This window comes from Vipera berus, assembly GCF_964194415.1.
Source record: "Vipera berus genome assembly, chromosome: 6".
Lineage (NCBI taxonomy): Eukaryota > Metazoa > Chordata > Lepidosauria > Squamata > Viperidae > Vipera > Vipera berus.
This window is the reverse complement of record NC_138208.1, coordinates 67,446,803-67,467,202: the sequence shown is the minus strand read 5'-3', so window position 1 is coordinate 67,467,202 and position 20,400 is coordinate 67,446,803. Positions and strand designations below refer to the sequence as shown.

Sequence of the window (20,400 nt, the reverse complement as noted above, 5' to 3'; positions counted from 1 at the left end):
ACATTTATGAGAACTGTCAAAAATCTATGGAATGAGGCAGATACAAATACTGGAATAAAGAATTGTGAGCCAAGGAGAATTATGTTTTAAGATGGATGACTATATAAATTTCCTAAATAAGTGAAATATCAATAAAAACAGATTATATGGAAAATAGCTCTCATGACATAGGATATGATCTCATTGTCATAGTGTTTTCTTGAGGAACATCAACATCACTGAACCAATTATGCTTTTACAATTAAACCATCTAATAAGCATAATGTGAGATATTTAATTTGGCATTAAAATATATATTACAGATATGTTGTCATATTCAATAAAATTGGGGAGATTTTTGTGATGGTATTCTGACATCTGACACTGTTGGAAGATATCAGCCATTAGACATAATTTGTTCAAAGAAGGGAAAGATAAAGATACATTTTGTTTTGGAAGTTGTAGCATAATCTTGCCAGGTACAGGGGATTCTCAACTTATGACCAGTTGTTTAATGACCACTCAATATTCCACAAAGCACTTCTGTTCATTGTAAAACGTCACTCCGGCCACTCCAGGAGTCACATCATTGTGATCTGGGTACTTGGCAACATGTTGCAGTTATGACTGCTCACCAAATGCTCCATGGTCAGGTGATCTTCATTTGCAATCTTCTTTTCCACTTCCCCAGAAAGTCAGTGGAGAAGCTGACAGGGAAGGTTGTAAACTGCTCCTGCTTGCCCAAAGATTTCCCCTCTGCTCCATGCATGGAAGTGGAAGGGGAACTGTTACATTTGGTTACAAAAATAAAGCTCAGGTGCCACTTCGTTTCTTCAGCTAAGTGCAGGAGTTCCCATCCTAAAATATAATTTTTAAAAGGCAAATTGAAAGCCAAATTAAATTTATAAATATGAACTCTCCATAGACTGTGCAGAAGGAAATTATTTTGGAATGAACTTAGGAGTTTTGAAACAGATTTTGATCGATTTTGTATCAGAACATTAATTGCTTCACATATCTGTATCCTTTCTGAAAAATTGGAGTAATGAATCGTCTCCAACTCCCAGGTATGCTCTGAGGATAATATGCTTAATGTCTGTGAGGCACTCAGATGATATGGTAGAAAATGAAAAAGACAAAGGTGATTATTAAAGTAGGAGACAGGCGAAACCATAAAGAACGCTTGTTGAACTGACAATGGCAAAACTAATATAGAAGAAAATGATATTTTTTAAGCTTCTTCAAAGTCTGCAGCTTTCCATTTCTAAAAGGGGGGCTCCTGAAGGTGAGCAGAAAATAGGCTTAAAAAAAAGCTAGATCAAGCCAAAGACTTCCCTCATCTGTGCATTATGCTTTTCAAATAAAATTTACTACAATTTTATCTGTTGTTGTTGTTGTTGTTAGCTGCGAAGTCGTGTCCGACCCATCGCGACCCTATGGACAACATTCCTCCAGGCCTTCCTGTCTTCTACCATCTTCTGGAGTCCATTTAAGCTCACGCCTACTGCTTCAGTGACTCCATCCAGCCACCTCATTCTCTGTCGTCCCCTTCTTCTATTGCCCTCGATCTTTCCCAGCATTAGGCTCTTCTCCAGTGAGTCCTTCCTTCTCATTAGGTGGCCAAAGTATTTGAGTTTTAGCTTCAGGATCTGGCCTTCTAAAGAGCAGTCAGGATTGATCTCCTCTAGGACTGACCGGTTTGATCGCCTTGCAGTCCAAGGGACTCGCAGGAGTCTTCTCCAGCACCATAGTTCAAAGGCCTCAATTCTTTGGCGCTCAGCCTTTCTTATGGTCCAACTTTCACTGCCATACATTGCAACTGGGAAGACCATAGCCTTGACTATACGCACTTTTGTTGACAGGGTGATGTCTCTGCTTTTTAGTGTGCTGTCTAGATTTGCCATGGCTTTCCTCCCCAGGAGCAAGCGTCTTTTAATTTCTTGGCTACAGTCCCCATCTGCAGTGATCTTGGAGCCCAGGAAAATAAAATCTGTCACTACCTCCATTTCTTCCCCATCTATTTGCCAGGAATTGAGAGGGCCAGTTGCCATGATCTTGGTTTTCTTAATGTTAAGTTTCAACCCAACTTTTGCACTCTCCTTCTTCACCCGCAACAAGAGGCTCTTTAGTTCTTCTTCACTTTCTGCCATTAGAGTGGTATCATCTGCGTATCTTAGGTTGTTGATATTTCTTCCGGCAATCTTAATTCCAACTTTTGATTCATCTAGCCCTGCCTTTCTCATGATGTGCTCTGCATATAAGTTAAATAGGCAGGGCGACAGTATACAGCCTTGCCGGACTCCTTTCCCAATTTTGAACCAATCAGTGGTTCCGTGTCCAGTTCTCACTGTTGCTTCTTGACCCGCATATAGGTTTCTCAAGAGACAAATAAGATGGTCTGGTACTCCCATCTCTTTAAGAACTTGCCACAGTTTGTTATGATCCACACAATCAAAGGCTTTAGCATAGTCAATGAAGCAGAAGTAGATGTTTTTCTGGAACTCCCTAGCTTTCTCCATGATCCAGCGTATGTTGGCAATTTGATCTCTAGTTCCTCTGCCTCTTCGAAATCCTGCCTGTACTTCTGGTAGTTCTCGATCCACATACTGCTGAAGTCTAGCTTGTAGGATTTTAAGCATGACTTTACTAGCATGAGAAATGAGTGCAATGGTGCGATAGTTTGAACATTCTTTGGCACTGCCTTTCTTTGGAATTGGAATGTAAACTGATCTTTTCCAATCCTGTGGCCACTGTTGAGTTTTCCAAATTTGCTGGCAAATTGAGTGTAGCACTTTTACTGCACTGTCTTTTAAGATTTTGAATAGCTCAGCTGGAATACTGTCACCTCCACTAGCTTTGTTGTTGCTCAGCTTTTCTAAGGCCCACTTCACCTCACATTCTAGGATGTCTGGCTCGAGGTCAGTGACCACATCATTGTGATTATCTGGGACGTTAAGCTCATTCTTGTATAGTTCTTCTGTGTAATTTTGCCACCTCTTCTTAATCTCTTCTGCCTCTGTTAGGTCCCTGCCATTTTGGTCCTTTATCATGCCCATTTTTGCATTAAACGTTCCCTTCATCTCTCCAATTTTCTTGAAAAGATCTCTGGTCCTCCCTATTCTATTGTTTTCTTCTATTTCTTTGCACTGTTCATTTAAGAAGGCATTCTTATCTCTTCTAGCTATTCTCTGGAATTCTGCATTCAATTGGGCATATCTATGTTTTTCTCCCTTGCCTTTCGCTTCCCTCCTTTCCTCAGCTATTTGCAAAGCTTCCTCAGACAGCCATTTTGCTTTCTTGCATTTCTTTTTCTTTGGGATAGTTTTGGTTGCTACCTGTTGTACAATGTCGCGAACCTCTGTCCATAGTTCTTCAGGCACTCTGTCTATCAGATCTAATTCCTTAAATCTATTTGTCACCTCTACTGTATATTCAACAGGGATATGATTTAATTCATACCTGACTGGCCTAGTGCTTTTCCCTACTTTCTTCAGTTTAAGCCTAAACTTTGCAAGGAGAAGCTCATGGTCTGAGCCACAGTCAGCTCCTGGTCTTGTTTTTACCGACTGTATAGAGCTTCTCCATCTTTGGCTGCAGAGCATATAGTCAATCTGATTTCTGTGTTGACCGTCTGGTGATGTCCATGTGTAGAGCCGTCTCTTGGGTTGTTGGAAAAGAGTGTTTGCTATGACCATCGTATTCTCTTGACAAAATTCTATCAGCCTGTGCCCTGCTTCATTTTGTACTCCAAGGCCAAACTTGCCTGTTATTCCAGTTATCTTTTGGCTTCCTACTTTAGCATTCCAATCCCCCATGATGATAAGGACATCATTTTTTGGTGTTACTTCTATAAGGTGCTGTAGGGCTTCATAGAACCGGTCAATTTCATCCTCTTCAGCACTGGTGGTTGGGGCATAGACTTGGACTACTGTGATATTGAATGGTTTGCCTTGGATTCGAACTGAGATCATTCTGTCATTTTGAGGATTGTATCCCAGTATTGATTTTCCTACTCTTTTATTGACTATGAAGGCTACTCCATTTCTTCTGAGGGATTCTTGCCCGCAGTAGTATACCTGATGGTCATCTGAATTAAATTCACCCATTCCTGTCCATTTTAGTTCGCTGATACCTAAGATGTCGATGTTCAGTCTTGTCATCTCTTGTTTGACCACGTCCAGCTTTCCTTGATTCATGGATCTTACATTCCAGGTTCCTATGGAGAAAAAATCTTTACAGCATCGGACTTTCCTTTCACCACCAGACATATCCACAGCTGAGCGTCCTTTCGGCTTTGGCCCAGTCGCTTCATTCTTTCTGGCGCTACTAGTACTAGCCCTCTGCTCTTCCCCAGTAGCATATTGGACGCCTTCCGACCTGAGGGGCTCATCTTCCAGCGTCATATCGTTTTGCCTTTTGGTACTGTCCATAGGGTTTTCATGGCAAAGATACTGGAGTGGGTTGCCATTTCCTTCTCCAGTGGATCACGTTTTGTCAGAACTCTCAGCTATGACCTGTCCGTCTTGGGTGGCCCTGCACGGCATAGCTCATAGCTTCATTGAATTACGCAAGCCCCTTCGCCACGACAAGGCAGTAATCCATGAAGGGGAATTTTATCTGATTCATTCTCAATTATTTTATTCATGTTATTTAAACAGCATAGTGACCAACAGAGAAAATAGCATATAATATTTAAATAGTTAAATGATTCTTAAGTTGGAAAATTCCTATACTAAAAAGATTTCACCATGAATACCTACAAATTGACAAAAGTGTGCTTCTTGAAAGCTACGTCCGATACTTCAACGTAGTTTGCTTATATAATCTGTCTCAGCACTCTGATTATTCTGGAAAAGTTGGATTTATTGTTCTCATGCCAGCAAGCATCCATTTTTAGAAAAATCCATGTACACATACTGCTTGACTTATGATTACAATTGGGACCTGAATCTCCATCGCTATGAGAGTCACACCTGATTTTAATGACGCTTTTTGGTTTGGTAGTTAAGTGATCACACTGTTATTAAGTAAATTCAGCTTCCCCTTTCGACTTTGCTTATTGAAAAATGCCTGGGAAGGTTGCAAATGGTGATCACGTGAGTTGCAACCACTGTGAATACCGGCTGATTGACAAGCACCGGAGTTTTGATAAAGAGGCTATGGGAATGTTGTGATGGTTGGAAATGTGAGGAACGGTCATAAGTCACTTTTTTCAGCACTGCCATAACTTTGAATGGTCACTAAAGATGGTTGTAAGTCACGGCAGTGAACCATCAACATTGGCTGAAAAAGTTCTGTAATGTAAATGGTAAGTCTTCTCTTTCCATTCCCTACTTTCAGGGGTAATCCTGACGTCAGCACAAACTCACCTGGTCAGCCAACGAGGTGGAGAGCATGCTCATTAGCTCTCTTTCAGCTGTGAGTCTCCACATCTGTTCCCATTTCATCTTGCGCAATTTATCCAGAAGTAACAGAATAACCCCTGGAATCAATAAGCAATGCAAACAAAGAAAAAGGCAAGCTGCAGTGAAAATGGCAAAAAGCAATGCCTTCATGCTTCAGCATGGTTGTATCAGGATTAAAACAGAAGCTTTATTAACTGTAAACTATGAGCAGTTCTATTATGTTGAGGACAAGTGGGGGTGGGGGTGGGGAGAGTTAGCCTAAGAAACCTCACAAATTAGAAGCATTCCTTAATAAACAATTGGATCTCTTTGTGTCAATCTACCTGTCAAACAACACAAAGAGTTTTCAATTACATCTCAGGGTTTTAAATGGCAGAAATATGTGTGTGCCAGAAAGCAAATTTGGTGTTTTCAGATGGAGAATTCCAGGCAGTAGCAATCAAATGACATTGTAAAGGAAGTTGATCTTTTCCACTTAACTGATCTTTTCCTGGTTAAAAAAAGAAATAGAAAAATGCAGGCAGTTTGCAAATAGAAGGCTCATTTTAAAACACCCAGCATTTTCTGAAAAAAAAACCCCAAAACATTATAACCATTCCATCAACAACCACTCCTTTATCTATATTGGACAAAGCTTTTGAGAAAGATGCATTTTTCATATGTCCCTACACAAAGTTAATAAAGCGACCAATATAAATATCAGAGTAACTTATATTGGATAAGGTGACTGGCAATATAGAGATCTTTATGTAAATCAATTATATTGAATGCAGTATTCATTATCACAAGTACATTTGTTACAGTCAGTTTCCTTTCCATCTGGACTGCCTGTTCTACACAGGGATGATTAATCATCAAAAGATTAGTAGATCAAAGGACTTTAATGCATACTTTCACATGTCTTCACTAAAATTTTAAAGTTCCACAAGACTGAGATAATGTAGGATGTATTCCCCAATAATACTTCAATGTTTATACTGGGTTTGCTGCTGAGCAGATGCAAGAGGGCTAGCAGTGATGATGTTACCTAATTTGGGTAATGAAAATATCTGCAAGAAAACAACTAAACTCAGAGAGCACCGAGAATCCGACATTTTCAACCCTGAGCTACAAATATTCTTCTTTAATGTTACCATAAGCAAAAGGTATGGAAGCACCTTATCCTGAACCATCAGGTAACAATGTGGTATTATGATGCTTTGAGTAGTGAGTCTGGAGAGACTTCTTGGTGACTTCATGAGATGCCCCTATGAATGATATGTGCAGTACTAATATACCCATTTGGCCACCTAATGAGAAGGAAAGACTCACTGGAGAAGAGCCTAATGCTGGGAAAGGTTGAGGGCTAGAGAAGAACGGGACGACAGAGAATGAGGTGGCTGGATGGAGTCACTGAAGCAGTAGGCGTGAGCTTAAATGGACTCCAGAAGATGGTAGAGGACAGGAAGGCCTGGAGGAACGTTGTCCATGGGGTCGTGATGGGTCGGACACGACTTCGCAACTAACAATAATAACAACAAATATACCCATATGACATTAGCTAAGATTTCAAGATATGGCAGAAAATTTCTGTCAAAGAAAGATCAGCCCCTCCCCAAACATCAGATTAGAAGGAAAATTATTTTTTGAACAACAGTGAACTCCTGTGGCTGACAGAGAAATATATACAAGAACTAAAAATTACCGGTAAATACTTTATAAATATTATGAAAATAACTGCCACAATGATTCACCAGGTTTCAAAAAAAAAAATTACATAATAGTTCAACTACCTATTTGTTTCTTCCCTGCTGCAAAAAAAAAAAAAAAGGATTTGTGGAGGATGGGGGAGGGAGAACTCCTGTTATAATATTCTGTGATGAAATCTTAACCAGCTTTTTCCAACATGGAACAATTGATTCCTTTTGCTGTTGTTTAATTCTCTGAAAAGGAAGTTTAATCCTGACTGGAGTTTGCATAGATGGCTAGAATCAGAAAGACTATTTGTGCCCAAGAATATCACAAAGAAATTATCCCTGAGATTGAAGGTCATGTTAAAGCAGAATCTTCTATCACAAATTCAGATTAGGGATAATAAAATGCCCCTTTCCAATTTATGGGATTACATTGAGATGGCAAGGATTTATTTAATCAGAATGTAATACATTCAAAAGGATAGAAAATGAACCTTCCTTCCCTCATTCCCTCACATTCTTTGGAAATAGTTTTTAATTTTTATCTATGAAACAAGAAAAATGATCTTATCACCACTTCTTTAATATAGCTGCCTGGGAGGCATTTACTATATCTCCACTCCATTTTCTCTATTCTTTCAAGCATGCAGATAATCCTGTCCTGGGTAAAGAGATTAACGAGTTATCAACAAGGCATCTGACAGATGACCAAAAGGGATTTAAAAACAAAATATCTGAGAACAAACTACTAATAAATTGGATGATACAAGAGTAGAAGTGTGCTCACAATAACACAGAGGTTTCATTCATACTCATTCTTAAATAAACATATAATAGCAATTTTATTTTAACATAATCAAATCCAGGGCTCTGAGGATCAGAAATGAGCACTGCTATAAAGAACATAATCACCCATATTATTCAGCAGTTTGGAATGTTTATTTCCACAATGGAAAAAAAAGAAGAGAGAGAGAGAGAGAGAGAGAGAGAGAGAGAGAGAGAGAGAAGGAGAGAGGTTTGCTAGTAGATATTAGCAAGATTAGGGAATGTATGCTGGAGAAGCAAATTAGTTCTAATCATTTAATGTTGCTCAGTGTATCCTTGCATATACTGTACATATATACAAAAAAGTGGATAAAAAAGAATAGGTTTCTCTTTCCAGCACCAGAGGCTCAAAATGAATTAATTCCAAAGCTGACTACCAAATTCTATAACCATGAGATTTGCTCTATAAGGTGTGAGTTATTGTATAAGGCCTGCTTTTCCTTAGCATCATGCTATATTTTAAATGATAAGCAACAGAATACAGGGTAAAAAAGGAGTTGTTCTCATCTGTTACGTTGGCGAAAAAAGACCCAGGAGGATGAAGGAGAAGATAAATCAAAAGACCTTTTCCCCCTTAGATATCTGGTCCCAGTATGGAATATTACATATTTCAGAGATAGCATAGCAGTATAATCTGCTATGGATGGAAAAGTTTGTCAACAAAAAAAGCACCTGAAGTGAAAGGGAGACAGAAGTGGAGTTAGTGAATTAGCAAGAGAACAGATAGCCATGAAGGCTTCTTTTATAAATAAAAGCAGTATTACCAAGGCAAGCGGTCTTATGCAATTCATATTCAGCCAAAGTGCCTTAATAGTTATGGATAAAAACAGACATTTCATTTTTTAAAAAATCTTTCTACACCTTAGCTTTTACACTCCAAGTAAGCTCCAAGGAAGCTCCCAAGAGTTTGGGTATTCTTTTCATTAATAATACATGAAACTTAACATGTTGAATCACCTGCACTACGTATTCAAATCCAGTGCAACATCTTATTGTTATATTTCAAGGGCTTGAAGATGAAGGCTGCCATCACATTGTAACAGTTTAAAATACTTTCATTTATTTATCAGAATTGTGCAGCAATCTGGATTCAAAAAGGAAAAGGTGATTTGAAGCCTATGGGGACAGGTGTAACATGCCAATACGTCTTTCAAGAAGCTAGGTCTTTTCTTGGCATTGTGTTGGTTGATTCCAGGGAAAGATGTGTTTGATTGAATGAGTTGCCAGCAGGTGTGATATTTATGACCTGTAGTGAGTAGTCAAGGTATTAGTGATGAACCTAACCATCCAGCAGGAATCCCAGATGCTGATGCAGCCATTGGTGAAAGGAAGGGTCTATGCTGTATGAAGAACTGAGATAAAAATGTGGCATGTCCAAGGAATCAGCCAAGGTAAATTGGATATTATCAAATGGGAGATGGTTGGGTTGAAAATCAACCTCCTTGGGTCAATGAGCTACACTGGATAGACAAAGCTATTTCCAGTCTGAAGAATTCACTATCTATTACTTGGGTAATGACACCAGCAAAGCAAATTGATTGTTGGCATTTATCACAAATAAGAAACTCACTCAAGCAGTGGACAACTTCTCAACAGTTAATAATAGCCTTGTAACCATCCAAATCTGTGCTAGGCTCCTCAAAATCAGAGTTGTAAAAGTCTACACCCCAACAACTGATGCAAATAGAGGATTTTTATATCAGCACTGAAATAACTCTGAAGCAAATTCCCCCAAAAGACATGGTTTATGTACTGGGTGTTTCAATGCAAAAGCTGGTAGCCAAGCTGGCAGTTTTGGACTTGGGAAATGGAAAGGCACAGATCATCATTTGTTTTAGTTTACCTTGAAATTTTATTTTGAATCATGAATACTTGGTTCAAATAGCACAAGCATCACTTATACATTTGAACTGCACCAAATAAATGGCAGCATAATCAAATCAGCTATGTTCTATGCAACTATGAATGCTCCAGTTCAATCCTCAGAGCCAAGATATATATGGGTATTAACTGTGGATCAAATCATGAACAGAGTAAAATTATGCAACATCAAAAAGACAGCATTATCAATTGTTGATCATGACAAGCTGTGGAGAGCCTTAGAAGATTTGGTGGTAGCAACACATCTAGCTCAGCTGGTACAGTAGCTGTACACAAATCAAGAAGTCACAGTGCAAACATCATATGGAGACACTTATTGGTTCAAGACAGACAAAGGACTGCAAGAAGGTAGCATTCTTTCACCTTTCTTGTTCAAACTCCATGCCGGAATGGTCATGAGGAAGTGGCAACGAAGAATTAAAAATCAAAGAAAAGATTGGAGGGAGGAACATAAATAAATTTCAGTACTATCACAAAACAGGACTCCTCCCAGATCCAAAAAAGATCTGAAATATCTGATCAAAAGAATCAAAAAAGAAAGCAAGACATTTCGCTTCTTCCTGAACATTAAAATGACCCAGTTCATGACCAATACAAAAATGAAAATGTCAAAATAACAATTAATGAATAGATCAAAAGCATGCAAGAAATCACTTTCCTAGAAACGCAGATTGAACAAAGCAGTTAATGCACATCAAGGAAGCCCTCAGAACTTGTGGTTACCCCAAGTGGGCCTTCATGAAATTCCAAAAAAGACCCAGCAGGAGCAGCTCCTTAACAGACAAAAAAAGAAACTAATAAACAAAGCAACATAGTCATTCCATACGTTGCAAGAATATCAGAAAAGCTCAAGAGGATCTTCAGCCAACACAACATACATGCACACTTCAACCCCAAGAGTACACTAAGGCAGAAGCTTGTCCACCCCATGGATAAAACATCCAGACACATATTGAGCAACGTGGGATATGCAGTACAATGCACTGAGCTACAGTAGGTACAGCTTTGTACATTGGAGAAACAAAACAACCACTCCATCAATGCATGGAAACAACATAGGAGAACAAACTCATCAGAACAAGATTCAGCAGCCCATCTGCATTTAAAAGAAAAAGGCCACTCTTTCGAAGATAGCAAAGTCCACAATTTGGACAGAGAGGATTGTTGGTTTGAAAGAGGGATCAAAAAGGCTACCTGTGTCAAAATTGAACAAACTTTTCTTAACAGAGGAGGAGGGATATGACATCATCTATTCCCAATCTACAACATAATCCTTTCAATAGTTCCAAGAAGGCTCCACACCCATTTGCACTACTCAGGTGAGCCTGACACAGATAAACCTCCAGGTGGCCCCAGTAACTCTCTAAAAGAATGCAAATGACCAGCTGTCTGAAAAGAGTATAAATCCTTCCATTCCCCACTATCCAGTCAGAGCTGAAGAAGCTTCTTGGATGAGAAGTGAGACACCTTCAAAGGAAAACAAGAAAGTCCAGTTGCCTCGTGAAAAAGCACCTTTGGGACAACTATGACTTGGATGACTGAGACATGTCCTTAGACATTGCATCTGATATCTGTTGAATTAAGGTCTAATAAATCGAGAGTTTACTCTAACTTGTTCCTTTGATTTATTTATCTTCATTTCATAGCTGAAGTATGAATTTGATACCTTTTAAGGAGCAACAACCCTTTTGAAAATAAACGTCCCATCTTTTCTTATCACAGAAACATAAGGTTGGTCACATTTGTCATTCATCACCAGGCCAATAAGTGAGTATTACAGCTTTGCATACTAAGCATAGTACTGGCCAACGGGTTGATAAACTTTCATGCTGTGGTGCCTAAGATGGCAATGATAATGCAGGTCTTATCAATCAAATGCTATTACACATAATCCTGGACTTATGACTGTAATGGAGTCTGCAATTTCCATTGAAAGTCTTGATGGTTGCAAGTCAAAGAACCTATATGACCAAGCTCTTTTTATGCCTTTTTTTGTGGTGGTTATTAAGTGATTGCTGTGGCTGGTAAGTCAATGCATTCCTATAGCCATTTTTTGCCTGAAAAAAAGTAATAAATCAGTGCAACCAGCTATACAGATGAGACAATTGCCAAGCATCAAAATACGATTATATAATTGCAAGCGGTGGAGATGCCACCATCAGAACTCTGGAACCAGGTCCTAAGTAACTTTTGGGGGGTTTGTGGTAACTTTAAATGTTCACTAAGTGACAGTTAAGCAAAGATTATCCGTAGTCCATGTCCATGATTTCTTACATACATCTTCTTGCATTTTGGGGGAAATTGTAGGGCTGTGCTGCAGTTCAGATTCAGTATCCAAAACGCGTGCAGGGGAATGCAAGCTTAGCATCTGTCTGCTTCACCTTAAAATGGTTTGCATCTTTTCCTAGAACTGCATGTTGAGACAGGTGCTAGGTTTGAATCCCGGATGCTCTGGAAGTACCTCATGCAGATCAAAACTGAACAGCCACACAGCATGAACAAACAGCTTAAGGAAAACAACTCAGTATGTGGCAGCTGAAAAAAAAACCACAATCCTTTCTGGAACATTAGGAAAGGAGCTGTAGATAACATTGACAGTACTATGTATATTTTATAGAAAACTCTTATATCACTCAAGCAGGAGAGAAGAAGAAATGTCCCTTGTGGTGCTATGAAAAAAAATCTGTCCTTTTTTAGTTGTATTATGTTGCACATAAGCACGCAAGAGCAGAATGTTCATCACAACACTTTTCATCATTTCAGTGGAACTGCTGGTTACTATGAACACTCATCACCATAAAGGTTCTACTCAGAAGTAAAAGAGGAAAGGAAAGACCACCTGTGACTATATAACAAACTAGCAGAGGAGGACTGCATAAAATCACAGCTTCCTCTGAGTCTTCATTATTAGCTACTTTCTGGGGTATGGGTCATGGACTGGAAAATTCTAAATTAAGTGCTTTTGGATTTAGCACTATTAACTAATTCTGCAATCTAGGTTTTTGATACTTTGAATGCCTCTTTTCAAACCAGGCAAGAAGATGTGTCTGTGTGAATATGCATGTTTATACCAGTGAATATGCATGTTTATACCATGAAGTGTGTGTGTGTGTGTGTGTGTGTGTACGTGTGTGTGTGTGTATATATATATATATATATATATATATATATATATATATATATATATATATATATATATATATATATATATATATATGTATGTATGTATGTGTGTGTGTGTGTGTGTGTGTGTGTGTGTGTGTGTGTGTGTGTGTGTGTGTGTGCACACATACTAGGAATGGTACATACATGAAGGAATCTATATCTTGCCTTTCCAGTTTTTCCAAAAATTGCTAACAATATAAAAATTAAGCAAACAAAAAGTATATCCCAAGATGAAATTTTATCTCAGTGATGAAACACAATTTATTCAGCAGCTCAGGAAACTATAAGAATAAATATGGAGTAAGGATCACCTAAAATGGGACAGGGCAACTGCCCTAACCTCTGTGGGGATATAATAGTTGGGAAAAAGTTTTCATTTTGTGGGTGTGATTATTTTGTAAATCCAATTGTTTTTTTTATTTAATACTGCTCAAAGAATGTAATGATGGATCATACTATCAGAATGCTATTTTCAGACTTTCCTAGAAGTTTCATAACCTAAACAGGACTGTAAAAAGTCTTTTTCTGATGCCTTAACCAATCACATATCTAAGAAAATTTTCTTCTTCATGGACACATTTGTATATGATTGCTTGTTTTTGTCCTTCAGTTCTGGCTATATACTTCAATGCCTTAAAGCAATTGAAGAGAACAGTCTAATATTGGCTTCAGCAATTATTCCAAGACATAATGTGGTTTGTTTAGTTTATTTTGAAATAGTGCATTGCATGAATCCAGCTATTCTGATTTGTAAATCATGGCTTATGTCTTAGCATAAAGTGTCAACCAAGTCATAATGGCTGTTCATTAGTGATAAAAACAAGCCACAGATTAGCACAATCTGTGCCCAATGTGTCAGCTCAGCCAATCATTGTGTGCATTTTCTAAAACTGCATGCTTCCCATTGTGAACCAACTGTACTAAGAGAGAATAGCCATGGATCATTTTTTTTCAGATGATAACGGAAATAATTATGTTAAAAATAAAACATGTCAGGTGCCTACAGCTAGTTACGTGCAGAGAAGTGTTTGAACAATTAGCATGTTAATGAAAACAAATCTCAGCACAGCATAGGAACTCAACAATGAATTCATTCCAAAGATGTATTGCAAATTTTCATCTTTGAGTACTCTTACATATGTGTCATAAAGTCTACTGGTCCACAGTGGATTTAATCAACTTTATTAGAGAAGAGCCTTTTGAGTATAAAACATTCATTAGTAAAACAGCATGTCAGTCTTCATCTAAATAAAGTATAGAAGCTTTAGGAATACCATCTTTGTTAGTACTGGTTCAAATACTAGAAATAAAAAGTAACTATCATTAGAAATTTCCAATCACTATGACACAGCCTCAGAAGTCATTATTTTCATATCTATGATATTAAAGACTAAAGAATCAGTATTTAATAACTAGTAGTTAAGCCTATAATGATATTCCATATTCTTCATATTTAGTATAAGTCTGCTTCTATTTGGCTAATTCTTAAATATTTTGTTTTTGTTATTAAAGTGTAGCCCCTCTCTAAATAATCTCAAAAAGAAGAATTATTCATTCTGTATCCCACTTTGCAGTTTCTAAAGCCAATGGCTTTGGCGTCAGAAAAAGGAGTTTTGGCCACAAGCAAAAACTAACTATCCACTACAGACCATTTTGAATCATATTTACTCTCACTCTTTAATTTCACACCTCTGCTTCTCATTAAAAATTCTACTTCCTCCCACACTTTAGTTGAACTCCTAAAGCAAAACTACATTTCCTACCTGAAATGTCCTTTGAAAGCATACAAAAAGAAGACAAAAACCACTGCATTTATAAAATGGTTGAATGCTTGCATTTTGATCATTTCACAGCAGCACATCATTAGATGACAAGTGAAATATGGACATGTTCAATGAAAACTGGAAACTAAAGTATTAGATATGTTTTAATTCAGACTATTAGAAGTAGGACTTCCTTTCCTAATTCCTATTTCTCTTTCAATTCTATGGTTCTATAATTCCTGAATCAAATACTCCTATCATTTTGTTTACAGCCCAAAGAGCTCACAGGATATTCTATTTTCTTTCTCACCAATTAAGAGAGTATTATTGGCCCATTATCTAAAAGCAGAATCATCATTGGTGAAGTTCCATAATTCAGTGAAAGAGTATAGGTCAAGTTCAATCTCTGACAAGTCCAGTATTGAATTCTGTAGAACAGGAGTCTGACTTTTCTGGTTTTGAAAGCTGACCATATAAGGAATTAATATATCAGCACAGCTATTTCCTACCTATATTGATTGGAATGTAGCATGTCTACCTCAGAACTTGAAGACAGAATCCAGTTAAGAAACAAACCCAATTTACTTCTAAAAGGATCTAACCTACTCTGTGGAACTTCCTTAATTAAGACATCATAAACATGACATTAACTTTACACTATAACAAGTAGTTTATTTCCTTAATGTTCAAGGAACAATAAGACCAAACAATAGAATTCCCTACTGTTGTGACGTTTTCTCAATGTTTGATGTATTGATGTATTCCTGCCAACTAAACCCATCAAGTTTCCTTGCACAAAAGAAATGCACCTATATTCCTATAGGAAGGAAGGAAAATCTTTATCCATACCTATAGAAAGAGGGGGGGGGGAAAGTACTCTGGCCTGGAAATATTCCTAAGGCTATTCTGAGCATTCACATAGCTAGAAGGAAGAAATCAAAAGGTGTTCGTTTTCTCTAGAGGAACTTTTCTAATATATTTAATGATACAATCTCATATTAATTTTTTGCAAATAAAGTGATGGTATCTTCATTACTCTTTTTCTTCAAATCAGTGTTATGTTTGATTTAAGTGCTATATTTATTCTCCATTCTGACAGAATTTGTTTGTATCTCTGACTTTTCAAGGGGCTTCTGAGTTCCTCCTATTCTAATGCTATATTATTTGACAGCGATTCTAATTCACTGAGCAGGCATCTGATAAGCCTTACCTTTCTTTTATCACTATCGTCTCTTCCCAGGAGATTTATTTCTTTGTTCTCTCCAAGCACTGAGCACTGAGTCAAACAATACATTTCAATTTTGAACAGTTTTCTTTATAGTGACATATGCTGACTTTGTCAATAATCCATCCTTTGCTATTTTGGAGAAGTTGAACTGTCACACTCAATGACCTCTTGTTCCATGTTTCAGAAAAATGCTGTTGCATTTGCTGCTACCTCCTCTCCAATCTTCCTTTCATTCACTTGCTTTTTTAGCTCAACTCTATATCCTTTTTATTCTCTCTCAACCATATAAACTTTAAAAAAAGGTTTTAATAGCTTTGTGGAACTGAAAAATGAAAGCTTGAGCTGACTAAAACATAGAAGAATAATGCATGAGTATATTGTAAGCACGCAAGACTGTCAAGAGTAACTGTTCAGAGTAATGTCAGCTATTATACGTGAACTCAAGTTAAAGCAATATCTGAGGCTGTCAAATAAAATATCTGTTTGCACTGGATCCTCCCCACAACTAACCACTTCTGCAGTGTAAGAGATGAAGAGGAAATTGGGGAATGGAATATCGGCTTAGCAGGATGTTTCTTTTTAATGTTTAAGTTATTTTTACTAGTGAAATATAGAAAATTGTAATACCAAGAGGGGGAAAAGACAATTAGTGTTTATATACTAAAGAGAAAGAAATCCCAGATAACTCATGGTGATATGAAATAAACCTGACAAAAGAAAATAATCCTAGAATTAGTTCCTTTGACTACAGATACCTTGGAGACTGATAAGACCTCTCAGATGCACTGTTTTAATTAATACATATTTCAATTGTAAAATTGCCAAGCAAGGCAAATGTAAGTAAGTTATATTCAAAACACAATCGCTTGAAATCTGTAAAATCAAATAATTCAAAGTATTGATTCCTTGTTTGGTGCAGACATTCCAAGAAAATATCTTCCATAGTATTTTCAAATGTAGATAACTGCGCATTAATTTTTCATGTGACTCAGGGTCAAAATGTAACCACTTAAGTATCCTTTATTACAGAGGTTGTTATATTTATGCAGATCACCTGCCTGATGCAGAATATATCATCTGTCTGTCTGTCTGTCTGTCATATGCATGTGTGAGAGACAGGGAGCACCACTCAATCACAATCATTTCAATGATAAGCTTTTTTCTTCTGGATGTAAAGGTGATCTGGCTGTGACATCCGACACCCCATTGACACCACAATTAATTCAGCTGATCTGTCTAGCTAGGCCAATGTCCCCTTCCTCCCTCACCACTCCATTTGTGTTCTTCCATGAACTGTATGCTCATGGAAGAAACAACCATCTCAGGGAGGAGTGTATCAATCTTTAGTCAATGGTATGATAGCTGTGCTTGCCTTCTAGAACCTCCAAACAAGCCTTTTCTTCACCCGTTTGCCAGTTCCTTTCGGCAGTCTTGAGATAAGAATGCATCTTAATGGCTTTGTTTGATCAGGGAAGTGCTTGTTCTATCTAACCACCCTCAGTCTTTATTACATTCGAAGTTACTTGCTTGTATCTCTGCCAAAGACAGAATGTTGTTGGTTAGACAAACATGTGAACTTGGATGGGTAGCAAATGAGAGAGAATCAGTTTGACTTGGATGTATTAATTCAGCATTTTTAATCAAGCGATTTTGACTATTCAATAGGGATGCAAAAGAAAAATGTACATTTCTTATGATATAACACATGATACAGTGTTCTTGTAATAGGAGAAAAAAATAAAACCTAGGAATTAAATGTAATTTCAATCTGCTGTAATATGTCTTATTTTAAAATATTTTATACTATACTAAAGGCATTTTTTATGTTGTAAATTCCCTGCTGATGTGTAGCACTGTAGGCAGAAAACAAACTAGCAATAATTATTTCTTGTACTCCTGTATGTCGACAGTGCTAAGCTGACTGGATTTACCCATTACACATTCCAAAGTTGTATTTATTTTATTTGTAGATATTTGTTGTGATATATAGTGTGACAATACAGTTAATTTTGGCAACAAACGGTTAATAACAAGGCTTAGAGCCATACCCAAAATGTTCCAACTTTATTTTTTTCTTAATTTTGTATTTATTTTAAGACATTTTTTTAAAAATGACTACATAAATGAAGAAAAAGAGGATGAGAAAATATATGGTGGGTGGAAAATAAAATATCAGTAAATAAACAATAAATATACTCTGATCTTAGATCCTGTAAATTTTTCTCCTTTTGCAAGTTTAAGTTTGTGAAGTTTAGAATGCATATTATGGGAAAAACTGAATGAAGACACCACCTTGTTTACTGCCTTTACATCATAGCAATAAATGGGATATCTGCTGCCTTCTAGGGGTCAAATACTAGGCAAAATTACCGTTACCATGGAATATAATAATACAATTCTTTCCCCACTCTGCACAAGAATTGATTATGCTAAAGGCACGGTTTCATAAAGTGGATGGAGTTCACTTTCATTTTCATAGGCCCTACCAACCATTTCAACTAGTGTTTAGCATTTTTGGTTAAATGGTTGGTACTCCTGAAAAATCAGACAGGACTATTGATGACTGCATGTACATTTATGCCTGTCATTTTGCTCTACTGCTAGTAATAATGTATAGCTTTTCTAAGAACCATTCTATAATTTCTGGAATTCTGATATAAAACAAATAAATAGATTCTATCCACTCACGTAATCCACTGTCTTCCCCTTCTATAATTCTCTTAACTTTACCAAGCAATGACATTTTTTGTATACTATCTCATTACACTCATTTAAATTTTTGAATTTATATTTGATGATAATCCCCTCAACAGAGAAGCCTGTCTTTATTTGATAAGTAGTACCTGTCTCCAAAATAGTACCTGTCTCCAAAACCATAATCTTCTTACACCTTTACATCATAATATAAATCAGGGGTCCCCAACCCCCAGTCCATGGACTGGTACCAGTTCGTGGCATGCCAGCAACCGGTCCGCACAAACAAGCTAAGCCCCATCCATGGGATGCAGGCAGCACACAAAACCACGCACTTCCCGGTCCATGGAAAAACCTTTCTCCACAGAACCTGTCCCTGGTGCCCAAAAGGTTGGGGACCTCTGATATAAATAATGGCATTAATATAATTGTTGTGTATTAGTCTTTTCATAATAGCAAATCTATTCCACAGAGACTGAAGAAATTCCTTGGTGAACATTTCAACTGCCACAAAGAACTGGTTGGTGGTACAAAGTTATTTTAATAGGAACATTTCCTTTAGAAATGGATTCTTCCTCAGTTGCTGTCTGTTTTTATTTAAGATGCTAACATAATATAAGTCACTATCTGGCCACCTAAAGTATGAGGTGGAACTGATTTAGATGCCTATGGGTATGTTCTTTATCCACCTGGTATGTCTGCTCACATTTTATACACAAATCAGTAGAGAAGTCTGTCCCTCCCCATAAATCAAGTCACAGAAATCATGCTTCTTTTTCCCTATGGGGGAAGAGAATATGACAGCTTGGCATTAGATTTATTTAGACCATTATTATGATCTTATCACTATGCTGAAGATACACCCTCCATACTTGGATAGTTCTAAATTTTGTAGCAGATCAGGGATTTGAATACAACTCTTCCTATATTAATATTAGTCTTGTCACTGAATTACAAACTTAACTCCGGTTGTAACAATTGATGTTTTATGTCTGTCTTACTGTGGTTAACAAGTAACGGCAAAGAATCAAGCTAGAAAGGAAGATTAACTCCCGAGGCATGAAATACTGTACATCTGAGAAATTTGTACAAAGATCTTTACAGCATGAACTGACCACTAGAAAGCAAAAAGGCATTCTCATTTCATATTCTAAATTATGAAGAGATGTTATAAAGAAGAAATTATTAGTAGATGTAGTATATCCCTTTTTAAACTACAGCTTATTTGTTTGTTTGATCGGTGATGTCATCAAAGTAAACAAACCCCATGTGCTGTTGACATCATCAGTCATGGCCCTAATCAGAAGCGACCTGCATATCCCCCACTCCTGCGATATCATGTGCATACTCTCTTTCCCTGAATGTGGCTTGAATGCACATAGAATTAGGTTCGGGGTTAAACTAATCGTGCATCTAGAGTTCACTCTCACACTTTTCTTGATCGAGGTAGTATCAACACATCGTATCTGGTTAGGGTTATGACCTCGTTATTTCTGCATCACACTGAGGGAGGAGAGTTAGGTAGGTGTTCTGTACCAGCCTGCTACCGGCCCTGCAGAAAAGGCAGGGACAACCCCTTTACAAACGGCAAGAGGCTGGAATTAAGCCTGCCAAATCTATTAACATAAAACAGAGCAAAACAAGACACCAACCATGAAACAGGAGCTATGAAACAGGAACTAATCAAGCGGTTGCCTTCAGCAAACCAGCCCTCCCACGCATTCCCCTTTTATACAGTTCAGGGCGTGGCTTCTCTCTGCCTCCTTCCGAGGTGCCCCATTGCCTTC

General features: G+C 37.5%; 1 protein-coding gene across 3 annotated transcripts in view; it reads right to left on the bottom strand.

The window, feature by feature from the left end:
* The window catches only part of LARGE1 (LARGE xylosyl- and glucuronyltransferase 1), a 385,917-nt gene that overhangs the window by 76,078 nt on the left and 289,439 nt on the right, over window positions 1–20,400 (bottom strand). For all 3 annotated transcript variants that reach the window (XM_081331422.1, XM_081331421.1, XM_081331423.1), the window contains one exon: window positions 5,349–5,461. In XM_081331422.1, coding sequence (XP_081187548.1) covers window positions 5,349–5,461 — 113 coding nt within the window. The remainder of the gene's footprint in view (window positions 1–5,348; window positions 5,462–20,400) is intronic.